General features: G+C 52.1%; 1 protein-coding gene across 4 annotated transcripts in view; it reads left to right on the top strand.

Annotated features, from left to right (window-relative positions):
- VPS13A (vacuolar protein sorting 13 homolog A) overlaps positions 1–23,491 on the top strand; it is a 2,146,181-nt gene that overhangs the window by 1,633,986 nt on the left and 488,704 nt on the right. For all 4 annotated transcript variants that reach the window (XM_086961343.1, XM_086961342.1, XM_086961345.1 and 1 more), the window contains one exon: positions 1,503–1,611. In XM_086961343.1, the coding sequence (XP_086817469.1) occupies positions 1,503–1,611 (109 nt within the window). The remainder of the gene's footprint in view (positions 1–1,502; positions 1,612–23,491) is intronic.

Genomic DNA, 23,491 nt, shown 5'->3' with positions numbered 1-23,491 from the left:
TAGTGTGCAGCACTCCCTATCCCAACCCAGAGGTTTGGCTACCTAGGTGGTACATGCCCCAGAAAAGTTGAGCACGCAACTGGCTTCCACTCTCTGTCCCTACTGCCAGCCTATCTAACTAAACAATAGAGCAGTCCATCTTCTAAGTGTTGCCCATTGACCTTTCAATAGTGTCTTCCCCTTTCTAGGCTAACACCCGGGTGGCTACCTGCCAGGGAGAGATAACACCACTCCCCCATGCAGGCTTTTATTGTGTCCTTTCCTGGGTGTAGTTTTCACATCTCCCCAGATTGGCAAAAAGCTGTCCCGGGGACAGACCCTGTGGGGAACCGTAAACAGGTACTTTAGGAGTTTAGACAACAAAGTTGCAATTTTTCAAAAGTTGCGCGCAGCACCAAGTTCCATTATTTCCGATTTCAGTATCAAGTCGAGCTTTTTGTAATGAATTTTTTGATACCTTACTGTACTGACTTTACTAGTCCCAGTCAGAAGTTAGTAGGGCTGAGGTGTCAGCCTGTAACTCTGCACTCGTCACTGGGGGCTACTAGCCTTCTCCATAGTAAATATGACAAACCTTTGGGGTGATAATAAAAAAAGAGAGATTTCCTTACAGTATTCAACAATTGTTCATACTTCGCTTATGAGTACACGTAAAGGGAAAAGAACTGAGGCCAGTGTACAGGGGTGGCACTTAAATGCAGCTCTGTTCCATCACTTCTGAGAAGGTATGGACTAAACATGGAGGCGCGCTGGAGCACTTCATGGAAAAAGGTTTTACGGATCCAGTCTGTTGCCTGGGGAATAGTCTAAGATAAGTTACTAAACTTAAGTAATGTGTTCATTTTGCTCCTGTGATTTTTATCGTTACTATTAGTCTTGAGCCATCCTGCATTGTGAGATCTCAAAGTGTGTGTCGGAAAGCAATTACCACTGCCAAACTGGATCCGATTTCTTCTGTGCACCTTCTTATTTCTTGATTGTATCAAATGCTTTTATATTTTTCTGTTTTGCCACAGTGGTACAAATCCCTCATGGGAAGTATGGCACATTTAACATAAATAATGGCGATTGAATTGCCCAATCAGGTCTGAGGCCCATGGACGTAAAAGAGATATTGATTACTATTGTCACAGGGTGCTGAGTCTTTTTTCTCTGTGCCGAATTTACAAAGCTTTATCTGTGAATTAGGTCCTGATTCACTCAGCTTGTTTTAGTCAGTCCGGATACTTACAGAAAATGCATTGTAGATGAGGTTCTGATATTCAGGTGTAATTTACTCATTACAAGTGCGTAAAATACAACTATTCACAGGAAAAGCTTTATGTGACGCACGTCCTATGTGAAGAGCATGTGAACAGCAAAGTCTTCTTGGCATTTGTGGGCCTAGCAAACTGTTGTGTGAAAATCACCAACTTTAAATTTGTCATTCCATGAACTGTAATTAAACTTCATAAGAAAGTATACACTTTAAAATATAAGCATGTGATTTTTATTTTGAATAGGTATTTCAAGGTCTTGATACAAGAAATGGATTTTAAAGTAGACCTTGGATTTCTCTACGCACATGCAGATCTCTTAACTCAAGCAGGCGATGCACCCAAAGACCAAGAGGTCAGATTCACCACGTCTGTATTACACAGTCATTCTATGCATGTATCTAAACAAATCTACAATAAATTCTGTTGTGTATGTTTGCTACATATATAGCTAATGTATGCTCGAACCTAATTGTAACAAAAGGTAAGTCAGATAATATTCTTTCTCCAGTATTGTATCTTTCATAGATCACATGCTTGAATCCTTCCCGTCGTCATGGTGGAAGTCCCATGGTAACCGAAATATAAGCAGTATCTGATAGAGACTACTAGCTGCAGTTTCCTTAACGTAGAATTGTCCCCAGGCGTGAGACTGGACCCGGAAAATGTTTTGCCGAGCATCCCTTAGCGCCGGGAGGACGACATCACACGGCTCCGCCCAGGCATCGTACATGACGTCAGCAAGGTCACATAAGTCCCACCCCTGTGCGGCTACGTCAGTTCTTTCCTTAGCCACGTGTAAGGCGGATCCGGTTTGTGCTTCGTCCCTATTTAGGCCTTTTTCCTTCGCTTTTGCGTGTACTGTGGGAGCAGTGTGCGAATGCCTTCGGGCTTTAAGACTTGTTCGTCTTGTGGGCGCTTGATGTCGGCGACGGATCCTCACCTCATTTGCATGTGGTGCTTGGGGGATGATCACGGCTCTACTGACTGCGAGGCGTGCCAACGGTTAAAGTCGAAGTTGCAGCGGGAACGCCGGATGAAACTTCTCTCGGCTTGCATGTCCAGATCAGCTTTGTCTTCTCTATCAACTTCTGCAGTAGGTTTTCTGAGCGGCCGTCATCGCCGTTGTCCCCACCCCTCTCCTGCGCCACAAGATCGTTGCTCCCCTGTCAGCAAGTGTCGCAGTTTGTCCCCCACGGCTGGTTTCTGACCTGTTGGGTGCGTGGGCTCTCTGCGGGTGATGCGGCCCGCGTATCGTCCCCATGGTTCCCCGGTGAGGGGGCGTCGAGAACCCAGATGGAGACATATGCAACAGCTTTGCATGCCTCGCTGGCTTCTCCCACTCCTCCTTCACCTCCCGGGACATCGACGGATCCCTTGCGCTGTGCGGGGCTCTCCACGGCGTCGCCGGCGGCTTCGGCCCCGGCGCGACTGGTTCGGAGGATGTGGTGCCGTTGGGTTGCGGCCCTTCAGTGGTCCCTCCTTCGGACCACGGCGCCTCTGCTTTGCTGCAAACTCCTGCGAGAGTCCCTGTGGTTTCGTGGGAGGTCGCCGGGGCTCGGGTCGCATCCCCGAGCCCCACTCGACGATTTTGACAGCTGGCTGTTCTGTCTGAGGCCGAGGTGACACTGCTACGGCAGCTGCTGGCCCAGGCGGCGCCACAGGGATCGTCGGACCCCTCTCCTCCCGTCATGGGTCAAGGCTGGAGGGGTAGGCGGTTGCCTTATCGGAGGTCGAGTTGGCCTTGGCGGCTCCACAGGGATCGGCGGGTCCCTCTCGTCCCCTCATTGGTTGAGGTTGGCGGGGGACTCTTTGTCACTACCCGGGTCCCTCTCGTCCCTAAACGCAGGCGGATGCCTCACCGGAGGTCGAGTTGGCCTTGGCGCCGCCATGGGGGTCGGCGGACCCCTCTCGTCCTTACATGGATCGAGGCTGGCGGGGGACTTCTTGTCGCTCTACAGGTGCTTCTCGTTCCTCCAAACAGGCGGCTGCCTCGTCGGAGGTCGAGTCTGCGCCGTTCCAGCACCGTCCCTTGGCCGCCTCGGCTCCAGCCCGGCGCCGTTCCCATGTGGCGTTGTGGAGACCTGTCCGGCATCTCCTGTGGTGCTGGACGACGACGCCCTGCTCCAGGTTGCAAACTCTACAGCACGGGACAGGCGTCAGGTCGTGGATTTGCCCTCGGATGCCCCCTCTTCCCCAGACGTTAGGCACCTGCTTGTGTCGCCCTTGCCGGAGACGGGCCGCCGTGTCGTGGCTTTTTGTCCTACGTCATCGAAAGACTGCTCCTTGCCGCAGTTTTCGCTGGAGGAACCACAGGTCCCCCACTCTAAGGCGCCTCTTTCTCCTTTCCGGGCCTGGCCCTTCCCTGCTCCGCTTGGTTTAGGGGACGGCCGCCTTAGTTTGCAGCCATCGTCCACGGAGGAGCTGCTTTTTCCACCGCAGGGCCCTACTGAGGCGGGTGGGGGCTCCGGCTGCCCATTTCCCAGCGTATCATCTTTTGGAGGTCCTTCACCAGGGCTCTGGTTGGGAGGGAGCTGCCGCTCCCCTTTGAAGGTTCACACCACAGGGGATCCAGTGCCCCAACACCTTCTGCACCGGCATCTTCCAGCCCAGCGTGATCCGGTGTGTCTTTCCCTCCACCCCTCTGCCAGTGGGCCACTTTTGGGGATCCGCCTTTCCTTCCCTGCTGTCGCTGTTGGCTCCACCTTCACGGGAAGCCTGCCGCAATATGTTTGCCTCAACCAGTGCAGCTCTGTGGGCCCTTAACATTTTATGTCTGTTGGCCAGGGCTACATCATGCTTGTGGGACTCAGCAGAGTCTCTTGTATCTGCAGCTTCTCTGGAGGATTCTTGTGTTGACTTGCGGCACCATGCATTAGGTGGCAAGGAGCTGGCGGCGTTTATTCTTCGCTCCGCTCTAGACATCTCGGAGGTGCTTGGTCGTGCCATGGCTTCTTCAGTTGCCCTTCACCGCCATGCTTGGCTTTGGGACAATGTGTTCCCGGAAAATGTGCGGGAACGGCAAGTGGATCTTCCTTTTGATGGCACCCTTTTGATCCACGCCCCGGCAGACTCAGCCATCCGGGGCTTCGGCCTCCTCCTACTCCTCCTTCTCCTCCTCCTCAGTGACTTGTGGGTTGGTCTGGTTTTTGTGAGCTGTTCTTTTGTTGGGGCGGGCGCCCTGGTTGTGTGATCTGTGTGCTTAATGTGCCTGAGAGTCCTCTTTATTGGGACTGTGGCCCTGTTGGCTGCTGGCCGGCCCTTCCGACTGTGTGTTTTGTTGTAGGTTATTCACGCCAGGTTGGCCCTGAGACTAGGCCTCCTGTTCTTCTCTTGGCTGCTTGACAAGCATTCTGCGGGGTTTTTACCCGCGGCTCTTTCTGTTGTTCTTTGCTGCGGAAGTTTCTTCCTAAGAGGATTCCCATGTCTTGGGACTTAATATACCCTATGTGGGGTAGTGTTAGCTGTTATATAGCTTGTTCTACGCTGAGAGTTGTGGTCGCCTTCGGGCCTATGCTCTCCATGGCGTATATGTATGTTGCAGGTGCAATTCCCTTTTTTGCTGGATTTGAATGCCTTGGTGGTGCCACAGTGATTTTTTTTCCGAGGTCGCTGCGCTGTTCGCCTGATCTGCCTGCGGCCTGGCGTTGTGGCTCTGGTTCGCCTTCTTTTCGGGTCATGTGTGCGGGCCCTCTCTGAGGTGTGTCCGGGCCCTTCTTCACCTTTGTGTTCTCTGTCCTGGGGGCTGTGATGGCTTTTGTGTTCCTCCCTCTTTCGGGAGCAGCCTGCCCGGATTTCTTGGGTGCCCCGAGCTACTCTTTCTGCTTCTGACTGCTTGTTGCGGTCGGCGCCATTCTGGTCTCTTGACTTCTGTCTGTGGTGGGGGCGGCTGCCCTCTTCGTGGGTTGTGTTCCCCATGGGAGGGCTTGCCTTCTCTTCTTTCCCTCGTCTTCTTGGAGCCTGTAGGTTGCTCCTCTTCCTACTTTTGGCCTTGGATAGAGGTTCAGTTGCCTTGTAGGGACGTGGAGTGCTTCGGCCTTCACTTGCCTTGCCCTTGTTTCCTCTGTTAAATGTGAACAGGCTCCTCTTCGTTCTTCTTCCCATGCTCCCCTTGGAGTCGGTGGTGTTCTGCTTGTAGGGGTTTTCCTTGCCTGGGGGGGACGGGGTTCCACACCCTGTCCGTTGGACTAGTACCCGGTGGGACCCTCTATTATTTCCAGGCAGGTGGGTACCTCTCGCAGACCCTCCTTCCCCGTGGGTATGGCTAGGGTATCTATTCTACGTTAAGGAATCTGCAGCTGGTATTCTCTATCAGATGTACGAGTTACTTACCTTCGGTATTGATGTATCTGGTAGAGACGATTCTAGCCGCAGGTTCCTTCACGGCCCGCCCTTCCTCCCCGTTCTGCGAGGGCCTTTGGCTTGGTCGTCTGCACTCGCCTCCCGGGGGTGGTGGCTATGTCTTCTGCGGGTGTATCCCCTCGCTCACTTGGCAGGGTGATTCGTCTTCTTTCTTGTTCCTTTCCTCCTCTTTGGCACATTGGAGGATGAGTTTTGGGGTACTTCTGTGCCCCTCTACTCTGGTTGTCCCGTGATTGGGGCTGGTCTTCACCCTTTCCCTCCCTCCTTCTCCCCTTTTTTTTGCTGAGGTTATGGTCCCTCTATTATCCTCTGGGTTGGGGCTCTTTAGCCATGCCTGTGATCCTTGTCTATTCGGGGGGGCTGTCTCACTTTGTGCTGGGGTTGCCTTGGAGGCTGTCGTTCCTGATTCTCTTGGAACTGGTTCCCCTTCATTGTTCTTGGTTGGGGTTGCAGTCCTGCTACATGTTGTCATGTCATTTTGCATGTGGTCCTTATCTCCAGGGGGAGGGGCTGTCTACATACTGGCAGGGTGACTGCTCTGTTCTTCCCTATCTCCCTACCTTTGGGTGTTGCAGTATTGTCACTGCTCCTTATGGTGTTTTTCGTCCATGCCCTTTTTTCTACCTTTTCTGCTCTTATGCACACTGTTCCCATACGCCCACAGTTTTGTCTGACGGCTCTGCATTGTGGCGCAGAAAAGTTCTCTGAAGAAAACTGACGTAGGCGCGCCGGTGTGGGACTTATGTGACTTCGCTGACATCACGTATGCGGACGACGCCTCGGCGGAGCGAGTGATGTTGCCCCCCCGGCGCGCAGGGATGCTGGGGCAAAAAAAATTCAGTGTCATACCTGGTGATAATTCTACGTTGAATCTGCGGTTAGAATCGTCTCTACCAGATACATTGTTACCGAAGGTAAGTAACTCGTACGTTTAAGTATTAGCACCAAACCCCCATTGAAAACAATATACATTGGTAGCCAATTCACATTGTTTTATAACATCTAACCTTCAACCAATCAGAGCAGAGACCCTGAAGCACTCATCCTCTGCAGTGCCACGATACCACAGATTTTTTACTGCACGTCGTCTGTTACAGAGTCTTACTGAGCTCTGCTCAATCAGTGTTTCAGATCTCAACTTTTGACCTGATAGTTATCCAGTTGATCCTCAAACCTCCAGGCAATATCTGAGGTACAGTTTGGTGGTGTGAGTTCCTATTTGGATCATGTCTTAGGATTCCAAAAAGGTGCTTCTCAGGCCTTGTAAATCCTGTGGGACATCAAGACTCTTCCCTGAAGATCCCCACAAGCAATGTTTGTACTGCCTTTACCCTCCGCTCAACCCTAAGGAGTGCAAGTACTGTTGTACTTTCTCATCTAAGACCCTCAAAGATCGTGAGGTCAGACTGCTTCTTTAGCTCCAGAAAAAGTAAGCTCAATCTAAATCTATGTGTGAGCAGATGGGACTTGCCTCCTCAAAGAAACAAAAAATGAGTACTCCTCCTCATCTGATAAACTCAAAATGGGTTAAATCCCACAGTTGAGAGACCAGTAAGACCCTCCAGTATTTCGCGATTTCGCAGTTTGCCGCGAAATCTGCACTTTGTAAAAATGCCGCGATTTTTACAAAAGTGCCCGCAAAATCGGCACTTTTGTAAAAATTCAGCAATTTTTACTAAAGTGCCCGCAAAATGGAAGGCGTGCAGGGAAAAGGTTGTATCTGTATGGGAGGTGATTGTGGGGAGCGCGAGGAAGGTCTTACTCCGACCAGGTAGCGGAAGTGTGCCTAGCGTGAAAAAAGCAAAGCGGTCACCAGGGACTGTAACAGCTGTGTTGCACCATCATCTTGGGGAGGGCGGGGGCGCATGGCAGTAGGTTTAATTGCTCAGACTATTATTATGAGCACAAGTAAGAGTGTGGCCAGGAGCTGTGGTGCACAGGATCCTCAAGAGTCAGGATTGAAGTATTTTCAATAAGAGTATTACAAAAATTCAGTCAGGGGTGTTTTGGGATCATGGCCTCGCTAATCCACAATAGTTGGTGGACGTGATCTTGACATGGTTATGGCCCTTCAAATGTGGCAACTTGTCAGGTGTATAGAAAACACAGCCGTAATTGACGGGGGAGGGCAGACGCCCGAGTCTGGCAGTGAGTATGATAAAAATAGTGAGGTTGATAAAACCAGTGACGAATGTCCTCGTAATCCCCTTCATCAAGATATGGTTGACAGAGGGAAGGCAAAACAAGGGATGGGGTTGGAGGGGTTTTGAAGTTCATAGTAGAGAGGGGGGGGGGGCAAAAAGTCCTGCTTAATCAGGTATCTATGTAGGCTCGCATCTCCTGGTATAAAAGGGGTAACAGTATCTACGAGGACAAACTCACCCTATGAGTGTGCAGAAAAGCCCTGGTTGGTGTGGTTCACGGGCGTTGACATTGGGGAGGAGGAACTTAAAGAGAGGAATTAATTAATACATTCAGCCCACGGTATGTCGTCATTCAATCCCTGAGTGCTGGATCTCAAACAACACACCCAGAGTTGTTCTTGTGTGAACAGGGTTCCCGCTGGCCAGCTAGGGTTGGAGTCAATAATAGTCCAGCGCAAACTGTCTGGTGTGTGGTGTGCCTCAAGGAAGTGTGAGCACCTTTCGGTATTTGTTTTTTGCAGCGGATCATGCTGCGGTGCTCGCTGATTGGTGATTTTACTGGTCTTGTTGTCATTCCCACACAACAAAGTTGGCAGGGGCAAGCTGTATCGTTTTTAGTGGGTGAAATTCCATATGCTTTACCCTCGGGCGAAGAAGGAGATGACACCCTTAAGGGCAGAATGGTGGTACTTGGTGGAGTGGGGCAAATGGTAGGAGAATTCTATGTCAGGACTGGAGGCTTCGGATTATGCCATTCTTTCATCGGTTTATTCTCTACAGCAGCAAGAAAAAATATAACACAAACTACTTTTCCCATGAACATTCGGGGAAAAAAACAAAGTCAAACATGAGTCCTATCACAGTGTCCATGCACCGGTGTCTCCCATCATGCTCCACTGTACTTGTCTCCTCCTCTTTCTTCGCTGCTCGCAGCAAGTTAAGTAGTTTTTTTCCTTCTCTCCTGGGTTTTGGGTTCTGTGTGGTGCGATTTGGCCTTTGGCCGGGTGTCGGTTGTCTGTCGTTTCTTCACAGATTCCCTTTGTTAGTCGCGGGACGCCTAGTGCGCTCCTTACGCGATTATTTGCCCAGTAGTGTGCGGTGTGGTGGCGCTGCCACCAGGGGCCGGTGTCTCGTCTGCTGAAGGGCCGCTCCAAGGTGCTTCTAGAGTGTTCTGGCGCGCTCCTGTCACCAGCGGGTCCCGTGCCTAGCCTCCCGGCTCTGACACCCTGCGGGGTCGCAATTAGGTTTCCCTGTTTCTCTGAACGCCCTTTGGGTTGTATTATTTGTCGAACACCCTTCGGGGTCGTAATTGTGCTGTTTCGGCGTGGGAACGCTTTGCCGGGGGGCGCCCCAAGACTCTGAGGGCTGCAGCGTTTCCAGGGCCTGGCCCGTTAATTGTGTGCCTTGGGCCACCTATATCGCTGGGACACCCCAGACCGTAGAGTGCACTGAGGAGGGTCATTTGGTTTTGCCTTCCGTTCCCGCTGCTGGAGCCTAATTTACCTCACGATGCAGGGAAACGCGGACCAGTACCCAGAGGAAGACCCTCTGAATTACGTCCCTTTGGACGACGATTTCTACCAGGCGGTCGATGACTCAATCTATCGCGCGGTGGACCAGGCCATGGTCCCCCTGGAGCAGCGTCTCTCGGCACGCCTGGACGAGGCTTATGCCAAGTTTGCCGCCCTTCTTCCGGCGCCGGCTCCGGCCTCCGGAGCGGACACAACCCCTCCCCCCCACCTCCTCCCAAGAAGCCTTGCACTGAGGGGGTTTATTCGGCGGCTTTCGCTAGGGTGAAGAGCGCCTTCAAGGCCTTAGAGGACGCGCAACCTCCTCAACCTCTTCCTTCGGAAGTTCCTCCGCTTTCACCCCCTGCTATGTCTCCGGACCCACAGCAAGACGACGACTCTCCGGACTCGGAGGAGGAGGCCTGTTCCTCCCGGTCGTGGCTGCCTTCTCAGCCCTCATCCTCCGCTGGTCCGTCCGACATGCTGGACGCGGACGACATCGTCCACCCCAGGTCCTCCGAGTGGGTCCCGTGTGACAAGGTGGCCCAGTGCGTCGCTAATCGACTGAGGAAGCCGGTGGACAAGGATGCTAGGAGCCGCCTGCGTGCGGAGTGTCCCCGGCCCTCGTTGGAGGGTAAGGTGGCCATGACCCCGGACATCGACCCAAAGATGGCGACCTTTCTCCAGAAGTTCGTCAAGGACCCCCGGAAGGGTATCGACAGGTCCTGGCGCACTTGCCAGGACAAGCTTTTGGATGCTGTTGGACCCATGACCAAGATCTTAGATATGGCGGAGGAAGCCAAAGTGTCAGGCGACGCGATCTCCCCGGAGGTACTATCCAACTGGGCCCAGAGGGCCATCATTTTCCTCGGCAACGCCAACTGCGCCCTCTCTACGGAGAGGAGGCGTTCTCTACTTATCAAGGTGGACCCCAAGCTGGGCGATCTCGCCTCGGAGGCAGGTGCAGTGGCCCAGGGGGGCTTGTTCGGTGACCCATTCATTAAGGAACTAGGGAAATTCGTGGCTACCTTTACTTCCCTAGATCGCGCTCAGTCAAACATCAAGAAGGTCTTCGAGCCTCGTGTTTTTGACAAGGCCGGACGAGGCAGGGGCCGCTCGTTCGGCCGGGGCACCAGCTCGGATAGAGGTCAAGGCTCCGGACGCGGCCAGTACCAAGACAAGGCCAGGTTCAACAATTTCTACCCAACAAGAGGGCAGAAGTTCGGAGGACGTGGAGGTCAGCGTGGCCAACAGCAGGGCGGTGGTCGAGGTGAGTGTGCTGCCTTCCGCGAGCCTGCGAGTGGGGGGGCGGCTGGCGCAGTTCTTTCCTGCATGGGCCTCCCTTACCAGCGATGCTTGGGTGCTGCAGACGGTGCAGGGCTTCCAAATGGAGTTCCATGGCCGTCCTTGTCAGCTACAACATCCTCGCCCCATTACCTTTTCCCAGCGAGATGCAGCTTTGGTGAGCGAAGAGGTCGCGGCCCTCCTCCACAAAGGGGCGATTTGTTGCGCTTGCGAACACCCCTCAGGTTTCATCAGCAATCTCTTCTTGGTGGACAAGGTCGATGGGGGCAGTCGCCCCGTGATAAATTTAAAAGAGTTCAACGAGTGGCTGGTGTATCGTCATTTCAAAATGGAGGGGATACATCTCTTGCAAGATGTCTTACGCCCGTCCGATTGGATGGTCAGGCTCGACTTGAAAGACGCCTACTTGACGGTTCCAATCTTCCCCCCTCACCGGCGTTTCCTCCAGTTCAGGTGGGACGGTCAGGTCTACGAGTTCACCACTCTACCTTTCGGGCTCTCCTCTGCGCCATGGTGCTTCACAAAAGTGTTGCGGCCAGTGGTGGAGGCCTTGCGGGCCCAGGGTGTCAGATTGATAGTGTACCTGGACGACATGCTGCTCATGGACCAGTGCCCCGAGAGGCTACGGTCACAGTTGCAGTCAGCGGTCAACCTTTTGCAAGGCCTGGGGTTTGTGATCAACGAGAAAAAGTCTCTTTTGGTTCCCGCGCAGTGCGCTACGGTTCTCGGCTTCAACATAGACTCGGTGGCATCCACTTTGAGTCTACCGGCCAGGAAGCTGGCGAGGATCAGACACGAGTTGCGTCAAACTCTAGCGAAGCAGCTGATTTCCTTGCGCCATCTGGCGAGGTTAGTGGGCCTGTTGTCGTCTTCGATTCAGGCTATCTTCCCAGGACCCCTTCATTATCGCGCCATGCAACGCTTGAAGGCGTACCATCTCCGGAGGGGACTGACGTACTCTCAGTTGATTCCTTTATCGGACGACGTGAGGGACGAAATGAGGTGGTGGCTCACGCACATGGAGGCCTGGAATGGCCGTGCGATTTTCGGTTCCGCCCCAGATATTGTGATAGAGTCGGACGCCAGCCGTTCCGGCTGGGTTGCCAGGTGTGGAGATTTCTCCACGGGCGGCGCCTGGTCTGCTCTCGAGCAGTCCTTGCATATCAACTGCTTGGAGTTGCTAGCAGGCTCCTTCGCAGTGCAATGTTGGACCAAGGACAGGGTACAATCTTGCGTCCTTCTCAGGATGGACAGCGTGTCGGCGGTCCGTTACATCAACCACCTGGGTGGTACCAGGTCCAAGATGTTGGCGGACCTAGCCAGGGACTTCTGGCACTTTTGTCTGGACCACCAAGTATCGGTTACGGCGGAGTATTTGCCGGGTCGCCAGACTGAGGTGGCCGATTGGCACTCGAGGAATATCTTTGACGCCAGCGTCTGGAAGCTGGATCCTACTCTGTTGGCCAGGCTCTCGGACCGTTGGGGTCCATTCTCGGTGGATCTCTTCGCGTCCCGCCTGGACCACCAACTCCCGCGGTATTTCAGCTGGCGCCCCGACCCTCTGGCAGAGGCGACCGATGCGTTCCTCCAGGACTGGTCGGGTGTGCGGGGATACGCGTTCCCACCGTTCTCGATGATAACGCGAGTGTCGGCGTTACTGCACCGCCAGTTAGCGCAGGTGGTGATGATCACTCCGTGGTGGAGGTCGCAAGTTTGGTTTCCGGTTCTACTGGAACTTTCCTGGGATTCTCCGATCCTACTCCCCCAGTCTCCCCACATTCTGCTGAATCCAGAGGGAGCGCCCCACAGGTTGGTCCTGGAAGGCTCGTTGCACCTGAAGGCGTGGAGGCTCTCCGGCGACGCTGGACGCTGCCTGGCCTTTCGAGAACAGCAGAGGACTTGCTTTCCAAGGCTTGGGCTGACAGCACGACCAAACGCTACCGATCAGCTTGGCTCCGGTGGAGCCGTTGGTGTGTGCGACGGGGTTTTGATCCCGCAGGGGCGCCTGTAGTGCGTGTCCTAAATTTCCTGGCGGAACTGTCTGATCAGGGCCTGGCTTATCGGTCAATCAATACCTTCAGGTCGGCGGTCTCGGCGGGGCATGACCTGGTTCAGGGATCCCCGGTTGGCGAGCACCCTTTGGTCTGCAGGCTCTTGAGAGGTATACGGCTTTCCTTACCGCCGGAACCTCGGTATTCCGCCCTGTGGGATGTGAACAGGGTGCTGAATTTGTTCCTTTCCTGGTAACCGAACAGGTTTTTATCTCGTAAGGAGTTGACGGCTAAGTTGGCCATGTTGTTGTGCCTTGTGTCCTGCAGGCGAGTCTCGGACGTGCGGGCGCTGGATATAACGGCCAGGGTTTTTTCTCCTGAGGGGGTTTCTTTTACCGTCAGCAGGCGGACCAAAACGCATACTAGGGTCATTTCGTACCCAGCTTTTCAGGACTCCCCTAAACTGTGCGTGGTGCAGTGCCTCCATGCTTATGAGGATATGACTGAAGATACTCGCCCTCCGGGTGAGCGGCAGCTGCTCATTGCCTTGCGAAAGCCCTACAAAGCGGTTACTTCGCCGACGATCGCCCGTTGGATGCGTTGGATAATGCAGGAGGCGGGGATTGATACCAAGCAATTTGGGGCTCACTCTGCGCGAGGAGCCATGGCATCTAAAGCTTTTGCCCTTGGGGCTCGATTGGAGGACCTGATGAGAGCGGCTGATTGGTCCTCGGACTCCACGTTCAAGAGGTTCTATTTCAAGCCAGTTATTGATGTGGCCCGGTTGGTGGTCGATAAGCTTTGAACCGGCATAATCCGAAGCCTCCGGTCCTGACATAGAATGAGAATTTGCCTAGCCTTGGTGCTGGTAAGTTCCAATTCTATTAAGGACTCGGAGGCGAGGATTATCCCCCCCAGTGACTTCATGGAAGTGGACCCTCCCCGTCTGCAATGTAAGTAAAGCGTTTATGTTCCTTTTCGTAGGATGTACGCCTATTGCTCTGCGGTGTATGCTCTTCCTTTTTACTGCGGGCGTTCCATTGCAACAGAATGGATCTGATGGTGTGTTCTATTGCAGGAGCGGATAATTCAAAACAAGATGCGTGAGTGGACTAATGTTGACGCTTCGCGCGAAGAAAGAGGAGGAGACAAGTACAGCGGAGCATGATGGGAGACACCGGTGCATGGACACTGTGATAGGACTCATGTTTGACTTTGTTTTTTTCCCCGAATGTTCATGGGAAAAGTAGTTTGTGTTATATTTTTTCTTGCTGCTGTAGAGAATAAAGCGATGAAAGAATGGCATAATCCTCGCCTCCGAGTCATTAATAAAATTGGAACTTACCAGCACCAAGGCTAGGCAAATTCTCATTATCACTGACTCCTGGGACCAGAGCCAGATACCAGGCATGCTATAAGTTCAACTCGGTGATGCAGTCCCAGGGAAGAGGGCCATTCAATGGTTAGAAGAGAGCAGGAGTTTGTGCTTTCCCAGTACGCGCGGCCTTGGGAAGATAGGCTAGGAAGGAGGTGAAGTTGCCAGACCAGAGGTATTATAAGTTCACATTGGTTCTCGAGCCACTTGGAGCTAGGAATAGCAATGCTATGCAGCTGGCTATGTCGCCTACAGGGCTTCTCAGAACCTTCACTAAAGCAAATGGTGGATTGCCTTTCCTAGGGATAACAGACTTCACCTGTGGGCTGCTTCCTCTGTTCCATATTCCAGGCTGCCTATTTCAAAGCGGAATACTCTGCTAAAACAGTTTCCATTGATTTAAGGCTGAAAATGAATGATTACAAGTCAAATAAAGTGCCGCAAAAATGCTGCTAAATTTCCATATTTGTGCCACAAAATTTCAATATTTGTGCTGCTAAATTTGCTAATCCATGCCGCTATATCCTGGGGGGTCTGACCAGTGTTGAGAGGTCGAGAAGCAAAGAGCTAGTTGGACCTTCTCTCTTTCTCAGAAGATCTGCATCTTAGCCTAGATCTGCTCCTGCCCTTCCATTTAATGAGCTATCAACGAAGAAAATGAGTCCATCGATGGATATGTTGATTTTACCCCCTTGACGATGGATTTGTCGTCTCAGGTATCCCCTTTTATGCTGGTGAATATGGCGACATCTACAACGGTGACGACCAGGACGACTCCAATCACATCTTCATTGTCGACAAAGACTCAGATGACGGCATTGTAGTCGTCGACGAGACCGTCACAGACGGCACGGAGTTCTGCGTAGCGACTTTGACGCCATCACCTACATCTGAAGTGCTGCAGTCGATGAGTTTTCCATTCAGGGCTATGTCGTCGACGACCCCGCCGACAACAGTAATTAATGCTTTGTTCATCTTAGACAAGGGCATACCTTCACCTATACTCCATGACATTTCAAAGATTTTACTTTTACCTCCTGTGCACCCGCTGGAGATGCAGGAATCAGGGGACGAAAGTCTCTTCAGGCCATCATATAGCCATTCTCAGGTAAATTTAAAAGTGCCAAGAAACTGAGGATGAAAATGCAGACCAGGAGCCGGCTCAGGGGTATGGCACCTTTCAAGAACACTACCCATATTACGAGCCTGATGAGAAGCAGCATCAGGTGCAGGGGGTCTCTATTGTGGTCCCTATCTCTTTGGTCACAGATTTGCACATGATGTTGAATGATTATTAGAAAAGGTTTCCTGGGGCCAGTGCTCCGACACAGAAAACTACAAGGCATCCCGATGTCCCAGAGAAAATCTCTCTTCAGAAGAGCCTTATCAGACCACAACCAAGGTAAAGATCGGTGTTGCCCCCTATTACAATCACAGACTCATTCGCGGTTAGCCTTGATGACCTACAGCCTGAGGAAGGACAATCCCCTTTGACTCTGCAGAGAATCACCCGGAGTAGGACAACTACGTAGCACCACTATCTGCTTCGCCTACCACACCTCCGGCTGATTCACCTCCAGCTGATATTGATGGTTTTCATTAAATCCTGGAGAGAGTGTCAAAGCGTTTTAGTATCTGTCGCCCAGCTAAGCAAACAGGATTCTTTCTCTGCGATTTTAAGCGTGCTGGTCAGGCTACTATCAGATCAATCTCTATTATTGACTTCATCTGTCAGAAGGGATTAAAATTGTTGAAAACACCTGTTTCAGTGGCTGCAGTCATTCCAAAGCTAGAATTTAAATATAAGGCTCCTGACAATTCACCAACTTGCATTATAGATCAGCCTCGTCCGGACTCTGTAATAATGCAAGTGGCTCAACGTCGGGTTAAAAGTCCATCTTCATCTTGCACAACCCCTCCTGATAGAGAGGGTCACAGACTAAACAAAATTGGTAAAATATTCTCGCATCAGATGTGGTCTGACATGTCAGCATTCCTAGAGTATCTCCCTGAAGGACAAGAGAAAAGAAGCCTGACAAATTCTGATAGAAGAGGAGAAGGCCTCTTCAGAAATAATAAATGCTGCCATGGACATCTCCTTTACGACCTTTCAACAGATGGCTAGTGCGGCAGTATTGCGTCTGTAAGGGTGGCTGAAAGCGACGACGTTTCGCCCAGAGGTGTAGACAAAAATCCTAAACAAGCACTTTGATGGGGAAACTAGTTGGAAAGCATCTAGATGATGCCTTGCAGTCCATAAAATCAGACACTGAAACCGGTTTTTCACTAGGGACGTTACAACAGCAGTGATTTCAGTATTTTCATGGCAGAGACAGAGGTCAGTTCTTTTCTCGAGTGCCATGTCAGCAAAGCAGGTATCAACTCTACTTCCAACAAGGTTTTCGAGCTTCATACACTTCACAACAACCTTACAGGTGAACCACAGCCTCCTCCTACTCTATGCAACCAATGCGTCGGCGTCCTTCGGCTGTAGGAAAGTTGCAGGATGGTTCCAGGAGACAAAAATGTACCGCAGGCACCAGTCACCTCAGTCCTACACCAACAATTCAACATCTTATTCTACAATTTCTGGAAGAACATCTTTTCTGACAAATGGGTGTTAGAAGTAATCCAGCACGATCACGCCCTGGAATTTGTTCAAAAGCTTTCCAATCTCCCTCTGCTTAGCTCATGGTGTCACCATCTTTCTCTGCTAAAGGAGGAGATTTGTTTGCTTCTCTCCAAAGATGTGATAGAAGAGGTCCCTCTATGTCAACGCAACACTGGATTTTTTCCAACTTCTTCCTCCTCAAAAAGAAGCCAGGAAAGTGAAGGCAAGTAATAGATCTAAGGCTCTTAAACAAATTCATCAAGAAACAGCCTTTCAGGATGTTATCCCTGCAGCATATATCGTAACTAGTAGATACAGGGGATTATGTGACCTCACTGGACCAGCTGAGTGCGTTTTTCCATATTCCTATCCACTTAAAGTACAGAAAGTTTCTGCGGTTCGTGGTGGCAGGGTGCCATTACCAATTCAAAGTGCCTCCTTTCAGGTTGAGGTTGGCTCTCAGAGCCTTCACAAAATGCATGGCTCAAGTGGCAGCTTTTCCCAGAAGATCAGGACACCAGGTTTTCCAGTATCTGGATGACTGGTTAATTAAAGGCCCAACGTTTCAGTCGGCAAAGCAATCGACTCACCTCTCTGCAACTTTTCAAATCTCTAGGCCTTGAACTGAACAAGTAGAAATTGTCTCTAATTCCATCCAGATTGGCGGTGTTCCTGGGAGCCATTCTAGATACGAAAGTGTCAAAAGCTTTTCCCACCATGGACAGGATTATTTGACTCCAATCTCTCACAGAATCCCTATCGCAAGAAGGGCCACTTCTGTAAAGAAGTGCAAGTCCATGTTTGGGATGATGTTATCCTGCATCCCATTGATTCCAAACTGTTGTCTTAGTATGAGGACATTGCAGAAACAACAGAACGATTAGTGGGTCCAGTGCCAGGGCAACTTCGAAGACACAATTTTGGTTACACCACAGATGAAGTCGGCAATGTGTTGGTGGATGAACACAGGAAATATCTCCCAGGGTCTCTCATTCGTTCCCATAAAGGCCAATGTAGTGTTGTCAATGGATGCCTCCTTAGAAGGCTAGGGAGCTCATTTGCAGGACTTCGAAATTCATGGAAAATGGACTGTTCAGGAGGCTTTGTCACACACAAACCTTCTTGAGTTGAAAGTGGTGTTCCTAGGCCTGCAGGCTTTCCTTCCCAGGCTCCTCAACTCGCCAGTCTTGGTGAGAACAGACAAAACAACAACCATGTTTTACCTCACCAAACAAGGAGGGACACAATCACAGGTTCTGTCAGCACATGGACAACAGATATGGGAATGTTTACTGGCCAACAACATCACCTTGAAAATCGAGCCTGTCAGAGGAGTGCAGAATGAATTGGCAGACACCCTTAGCAGGACTAGCAAAGAGTGCAATGAGTGGTAACTCAACCAACGGCAGCATATGCAGTTTTTTTCAGCTTTGGGGTTCTCTAATCCCGATCTCTTTGCTATTTATCACAGCAAGAAATGCAACGTGTAATCCAGCAGGTACCCTCAACTTGGATTCCACTTAGCATGTACAGGGATGTTCGCGTATTAATTCCCTCCATTTCCGCTTATTCCTAAGGTCATCCACAACATGAAGAGGGAACCTTTCCCGTCTCATACTCATAGCCACAGCTTGGTCAAGGCAGTGTTGGTTCACCAAGCTTCTTTGCTTATCAGGGTGCCCGCACATTCTCTTGCAACCATTAGAGGATCTTCTGTCGATGAACAAGAGGCAAGTTGTGCATTCACAGATTAACATATTCATTCACTCAACTTGCTCCACTAGCAGCAGGACACAGCCGGCACAGCCCCTCCTTCTTTGGTAACCACCAGGTATAGCAGGTATAATCCACGTAGGTGCCACCTCTCTTTGCCGTGGTCTTGGTGCAACAGGGCCGTCCTCCTTCAGTCCTCTATTTCAGTGCATTGAGATCTGCATTATGGGTGCCAGAGGTGCTCCTTTTAAGGCCATAAATGGTCCTTGGGGAGGTTGCGGTCACAGGCCAATAGGCTACTAGGTTCCGTCCCGCCTCATGACAACTTCCTATGATATGTGTCATCTAGCTATCCCAAAGTGTAGTGCTCAATTCTGCCCACTCAAGATGGCAGAAACCCTCTCTCATCTCAACGGCTTAGTAGCCCATCCTAGGTGTGTGACTATCACTGGGCTGCGCACCACAGACAAAAATGGTTTGTTAACTGGTTTCCACTCTCTGTCCCTGCTGCCAGCCAGTCTACCTACAAAATAGGACAGCCCCTCCCACGTGTTCTTGGTACTTGCCCTTCAAAGGCGTTTTCCCCGTTGTTGCTTGCCTTTTGGACCAACACCCTGTTTGGCTTTCTCCCAGAAGGAGGTGACACCTCCTCCAGTGGCAGGCCTCTATTGTAACCTTTTCTGGGAGTTATTCACAGATCTCCCCCGAAGGGCAGAAGGTTGTCGCATGGCTAGCTACAGAAAAGGGCCATTTGAAAGCTTGGCCACAGAGTGGCAACTTTCTAAAAATTGCATTTTGCAACAAGTTACATGAATTTCAACTTAGGCATTAAGTTGGGCTTAATGTCATGAGTTGTTTGATACCTTGAAGTACCAGCTTGGTTAGTACCATTCAGAAGTTAGCATAACTGACTTGTCAGTATGTAACTCTGTACTTAGCAATGGGTCTAGCAATCTCTCTCCCAGTAAAAACGACAATTGCTGGTTTTTACTGCTAGCACATGTTAAATACACATTCTACTTTACTAATATGCTGCACCCTGCCTTAGGGCTAGATAAGCACACCCTAAGGGTGACTTACGCTTTTTAGAAAGGAAGTTTTCCTTTGCCATTGCTTGAAATATCTGATAGAGACTACTTGCCGCAGATTCCTTCACGTAGAAACTTTTTTGCCACAGCATCCCTGCACGCCGGGGGCGGGGCAGCATCACGTGACTCCGCCCAGGCGTCGTCCGCGTACGTGACGTCAGCGAGGTCACATAAGACCCACCCCAGCGCACCTATGTCAGTTCTTTCCTTTTCCGCGTGCAACGCGGATCCGGTCCTTGATACGGGCTTGTTTAAGGCCCCTTTTCTTCCATTTCTTTTTGGTGGAACAGTGTGTGAATGCCTTCGGGCTTCAAAACTTGCACGTTTTGTAGGCGTCTCATGTCGGCAACGGACCTGCACCTCATTTGTATGTGGTGTTTGGGAGAAGATCGCGGCACCACTGATTGCGCGGCGTGCCAACAATTGAAGCGAAAGTCGCGGTGGGAGCTCCGGATGAAACTTCTGTCGGCGCTTCTCTCCAGGTCGATGTCCTCCCCTCGGTCTGCTTCGGCGGACGGCTTCAGATACGGCCATGGTCGTTGTCTTTGCCCTTCTTCGATGTCACGTGAGCGTCGCTCCCCGATGGGAAAGTGTAGCAGTTTGTCCCCGGAGGCTGGTTTTCAGCCCGCCGAGGGCGTGGACTCTCGCGGGTGATGAGGCCCACGTGTCGTCCTATCCACCGTTTCCCGGTGTTGGGGAGTCGAGAGTCCAAATGGAGACATACGTGGCGGCTTTGCAGGCCTCGCTGGCGTCTCCTCCTTCCCCTCCTGGGGCATCAGCAGGTCCCTCGCCCTGTGCAGGGCCCTCCGCGGCGCCGCCGGTAGCTCCAGCGCCAACTGGGTCGGATCCAGGCTTGGAGGATGTGGTGCTGTTGGGGTGCGGCTCCTCCGGGGCACCTCCTTCAGCCCACGGCTTCTCTGCCTCGTCGCACACTCCTGCGGGAGTCCCTGTGGTGTCATGGGAGGTCGCTGGGGCTCGGGTCGCATCCCCGACCCCCTCTCGGTCCTTTGACAAGGTGGTCCTGTCTAAGGCGGAGGTGACGCCGCTACGGTCCCGGCAGCCTCTGGACCCTGCGGAGCCACAAGGGTCGTTAGACCCTCCTCGTCCTGCTCCGGGTCGAGGCCAGGGAAGGACCCCTCGTCCCTCTCCGGGCCCCTCTCATCCCTTCTCAGGGGCATGCCTCGTCAGAAGGGGAGTCGGAGGTTGAATCGTCCCTGGCACCGCCACATGGGTTGCAGGACGATCGCCGCCTCATTGTGGGCCGTGGCTGGTGGAGGGCTTCGGGTCACTCCCCTGGCCCGTCTCGTTCCCCCACGCAGTTGGCTGCCTTGGCGGGGTCAGGTCGGCATCGTTCCGGGGCCTGTTTGGCTCCAGCTTCACTCCGGTCTCCGCTCCGGTCTCCAGTGCGGGGTGACTTGTAGGAACCTTGTCCGGTGACACCGGATGGTGCCGACGTCCTCCCTCAGGCAGCGGACTGTATGGCTCCGCGCAGGGGTCGTACCGCGATTCGTCTTCAGACGCTCCTTCTACTCCGGAGTCAGGCTGTATATTGGTGTCGTCCTCCTCGAAGACTGATCGCTGTGTGGTGTCTTTTTCACCGGCGTCGACGGGCGGCTCCCTGCCCTTCCTGAGGCAGAGGTGTTCGTCAAAAGAGAGGCAGGTCCCTCATTCTTCTGCTCCTTCTGATGTCCAGATCTGGCCCATTCCTGTCCCGCTTGGCCTCGGGGACGGCTGCCTTAGTTTGCAGCCGTCGCCCACGGAGGAGCTGCTTGCTCCGCCGCGGGGCAATACCGCGGCGAGTGCAGCCTTCGCTCACGCGGTGTCCACGGCTGTGGGCATTCTGCGCATAGGTGACCCGTTGGCGCACTTTCCGGTGGACCATCTATTGGAGGTCCTCCACCAGGGCTCTGGTGGGAGAGAAATTTTACTTCCCTTTGAAGGTTCGCTTCTTTCTCCCTTTTGCAAACTGCTTTTCCCTCCCTGCCGCCACTGTTGACTCCGCTGTCCTGAGAGGCCCGCTGGCTGGACTCTTGGGGGAGCAACATGTTCGCCTTCACCAGCGCTGCCCTGCTGGCCCTTAACACCTTGTGTGTGCTGGCTAGGGCCTCCTCCTGTTTGTGGGACTCGGCTGAGTCTCTGACAGCATCAAAGGAGACTGGTCAGTTGGACTTACGGCATCATGCTTTGTATGGCCGGGACCTTGTGGCATTTATTCTCCGCTCCGCTCTGGACATCTCGGAGGTGCTGGTCCGGGCCATGGCTTCCTCAGTCGCTCTGCATCGCCATGCTTGTCTTCGGGACTGAGTGTTCCCTGAGAATATTCGGGAGTGACTCATCGACCTTCCGTTTGATGGCAGCCTGTTGTTTCATGTCCCGGCCGACTCCACCATCCAGCGGCTCTTGGCAGGGCTCTGTCCTCCTCCTCCTCCCTCTCCTCCGTCCCCTCCTCTGTGACTCCTGAGTTGGGTTGATTCTGGACCTTCTTAGGCCGGTTGTTCTGACTGTGGAGGGTGTGTTCTTGCCATTTGCGTCTTTCCTTGGGACTTTGGCATTGTTGGCTGCTGGATGGCCCTTTTGTTTCTGTGTGTGTGTTCTTCCGGAGTTGTTGCGCAGACTTGGCCCTGAGATTAGGCCTTCTGCTTTGCTTGGGCTGTCGAGACTCCCGCGGGGGTGTTTTTTTCCCCGTGGCTTTTTTGTTTTTCCTCTGCTGCAGAACTTCTTCCAAAGAGGGTTCCCATCTCGTGGGACTTAACGTACCCTATGAGCGGTAGTGGTAGCTGTCATATGGCTTGCGCTCTGCTGGGGGGTTCGAGTCGCCTTTGAGTGCCTGTTCGCCATGGCGTTTATGTTGCTTGCTTTTGTTTCCTGAGGTCGTGTGCGCGGCCTCTCCCTGCTCCTGCCCTGAGGTCTGGGATGATCCTGCGTTCTACCTTGCCTACATCCTCTTGGCGTCAATGGGGTTCTGCGTGTGGGTGTTCCCCTTGCCAGGCAGGGACGAGGTTCTACCTGGTCCAGAGATCTGGTCCCCTATGGGGCCCTCTGTTCTGTATTGGCTGGTGGGGTCCTTTCTCAGATCCTCCTTCCCAGGGGGTACTGCTAGGGTATCTATTCTACGTGAAGGAATCTGCGGCTATTAGTCTCTATCAGATGTACGAGTTACTTACCTTCGGTAACGATGTATCTGGTAGAGACGATTATAGCCGCAGATTCCTTCGTGGCCCGCCCTTCCTCCCCAATTCTGCGAGGACCCTTGGGTTGGTCTTCGGTACTCACCTCCCGGTGGGGGGCTGTCTCCTGTGAGTGCCTTCTTGTTCCTGACGGGTGACTCCGTCTGAGGGCGGTTCATTCCTCCTTGGTTCTTTGGAGGATGTGGTTCTGGTGCTCCAGTGCCTTGCTGCTCCGGGGTTTGGGGGATTGTTTTCTATCCCTATCCCTGTCCTCCCTCTCCTCCCTTCCTTCCATTGCTATCCTCTGTTTAAGGGTCATCTGGCCATGTCTTGCCCTTGTCCCTGGTGGGTGGTTGCCCTCTGTGGGCTGGCTTAGAGGTTTAAAACACAAAAGAAAAAGAAAAAGGTCAAGGCACCATAGACCTGCACCGTTTTTTTGAGAAGTTCTAGGTAATGTAAACAGAATGGTGGTAGTGCGCAAGCTGGGAACCTGACCTCCCTGGCTCCCTTAATATTTTGGAAAACTAAATTAATGCCACAAACAAAGGTGCTCAGCACATACCAGTATATTTAGACTATCAAGAAGGTAATGTAATACAATCTATTGGAGTGCAATCTAATATCAGTCACAATCACAATAAGTGCGCTCCCAAAGCCCAATAAATTTGCTGAAAACTTTGTTTCATCACAAAATGTCCTTCTTTCTTTATTTTGATAGATGATATTTTCATTCAATTGTTAAAAACATGATACATGATCATAGCCGGCGCCGGGCGTTTCGACTCCATGAGTCTTCTTCAAGGTTTTCAACGATTCCTGCTAAAAAAATGCCCAATGGTTTAATTTGCGTATTCCTATCTCTGGTGCAATCGTGTCTGCCATGGAGCAGAGGTAAATATTCTCCAAAGTGACGCAGTTTAACCTCAATATATTCCACAGTAGTATCTCACTGTCTCAATTATTTATCGATG

Source organism: Lissotriton vulgaris, chromosome 3_1, assembly GCF_964263255.1.
Source record: "Lissotriton vulgaris chromosome 3_1, aLisVul1.2, whole genome shotgun sequence".
Classification (NCBI taxonomy): domain Eukaryota; kingdom Metazoa; phylum Chordata; class Amphibia; order Caudata; family Salamandridae; genus Lissotriton; species Lissotriton vulgaris.
This window is presented reverse-complemented; position numbering and strand designations above follow the sequence as displayed.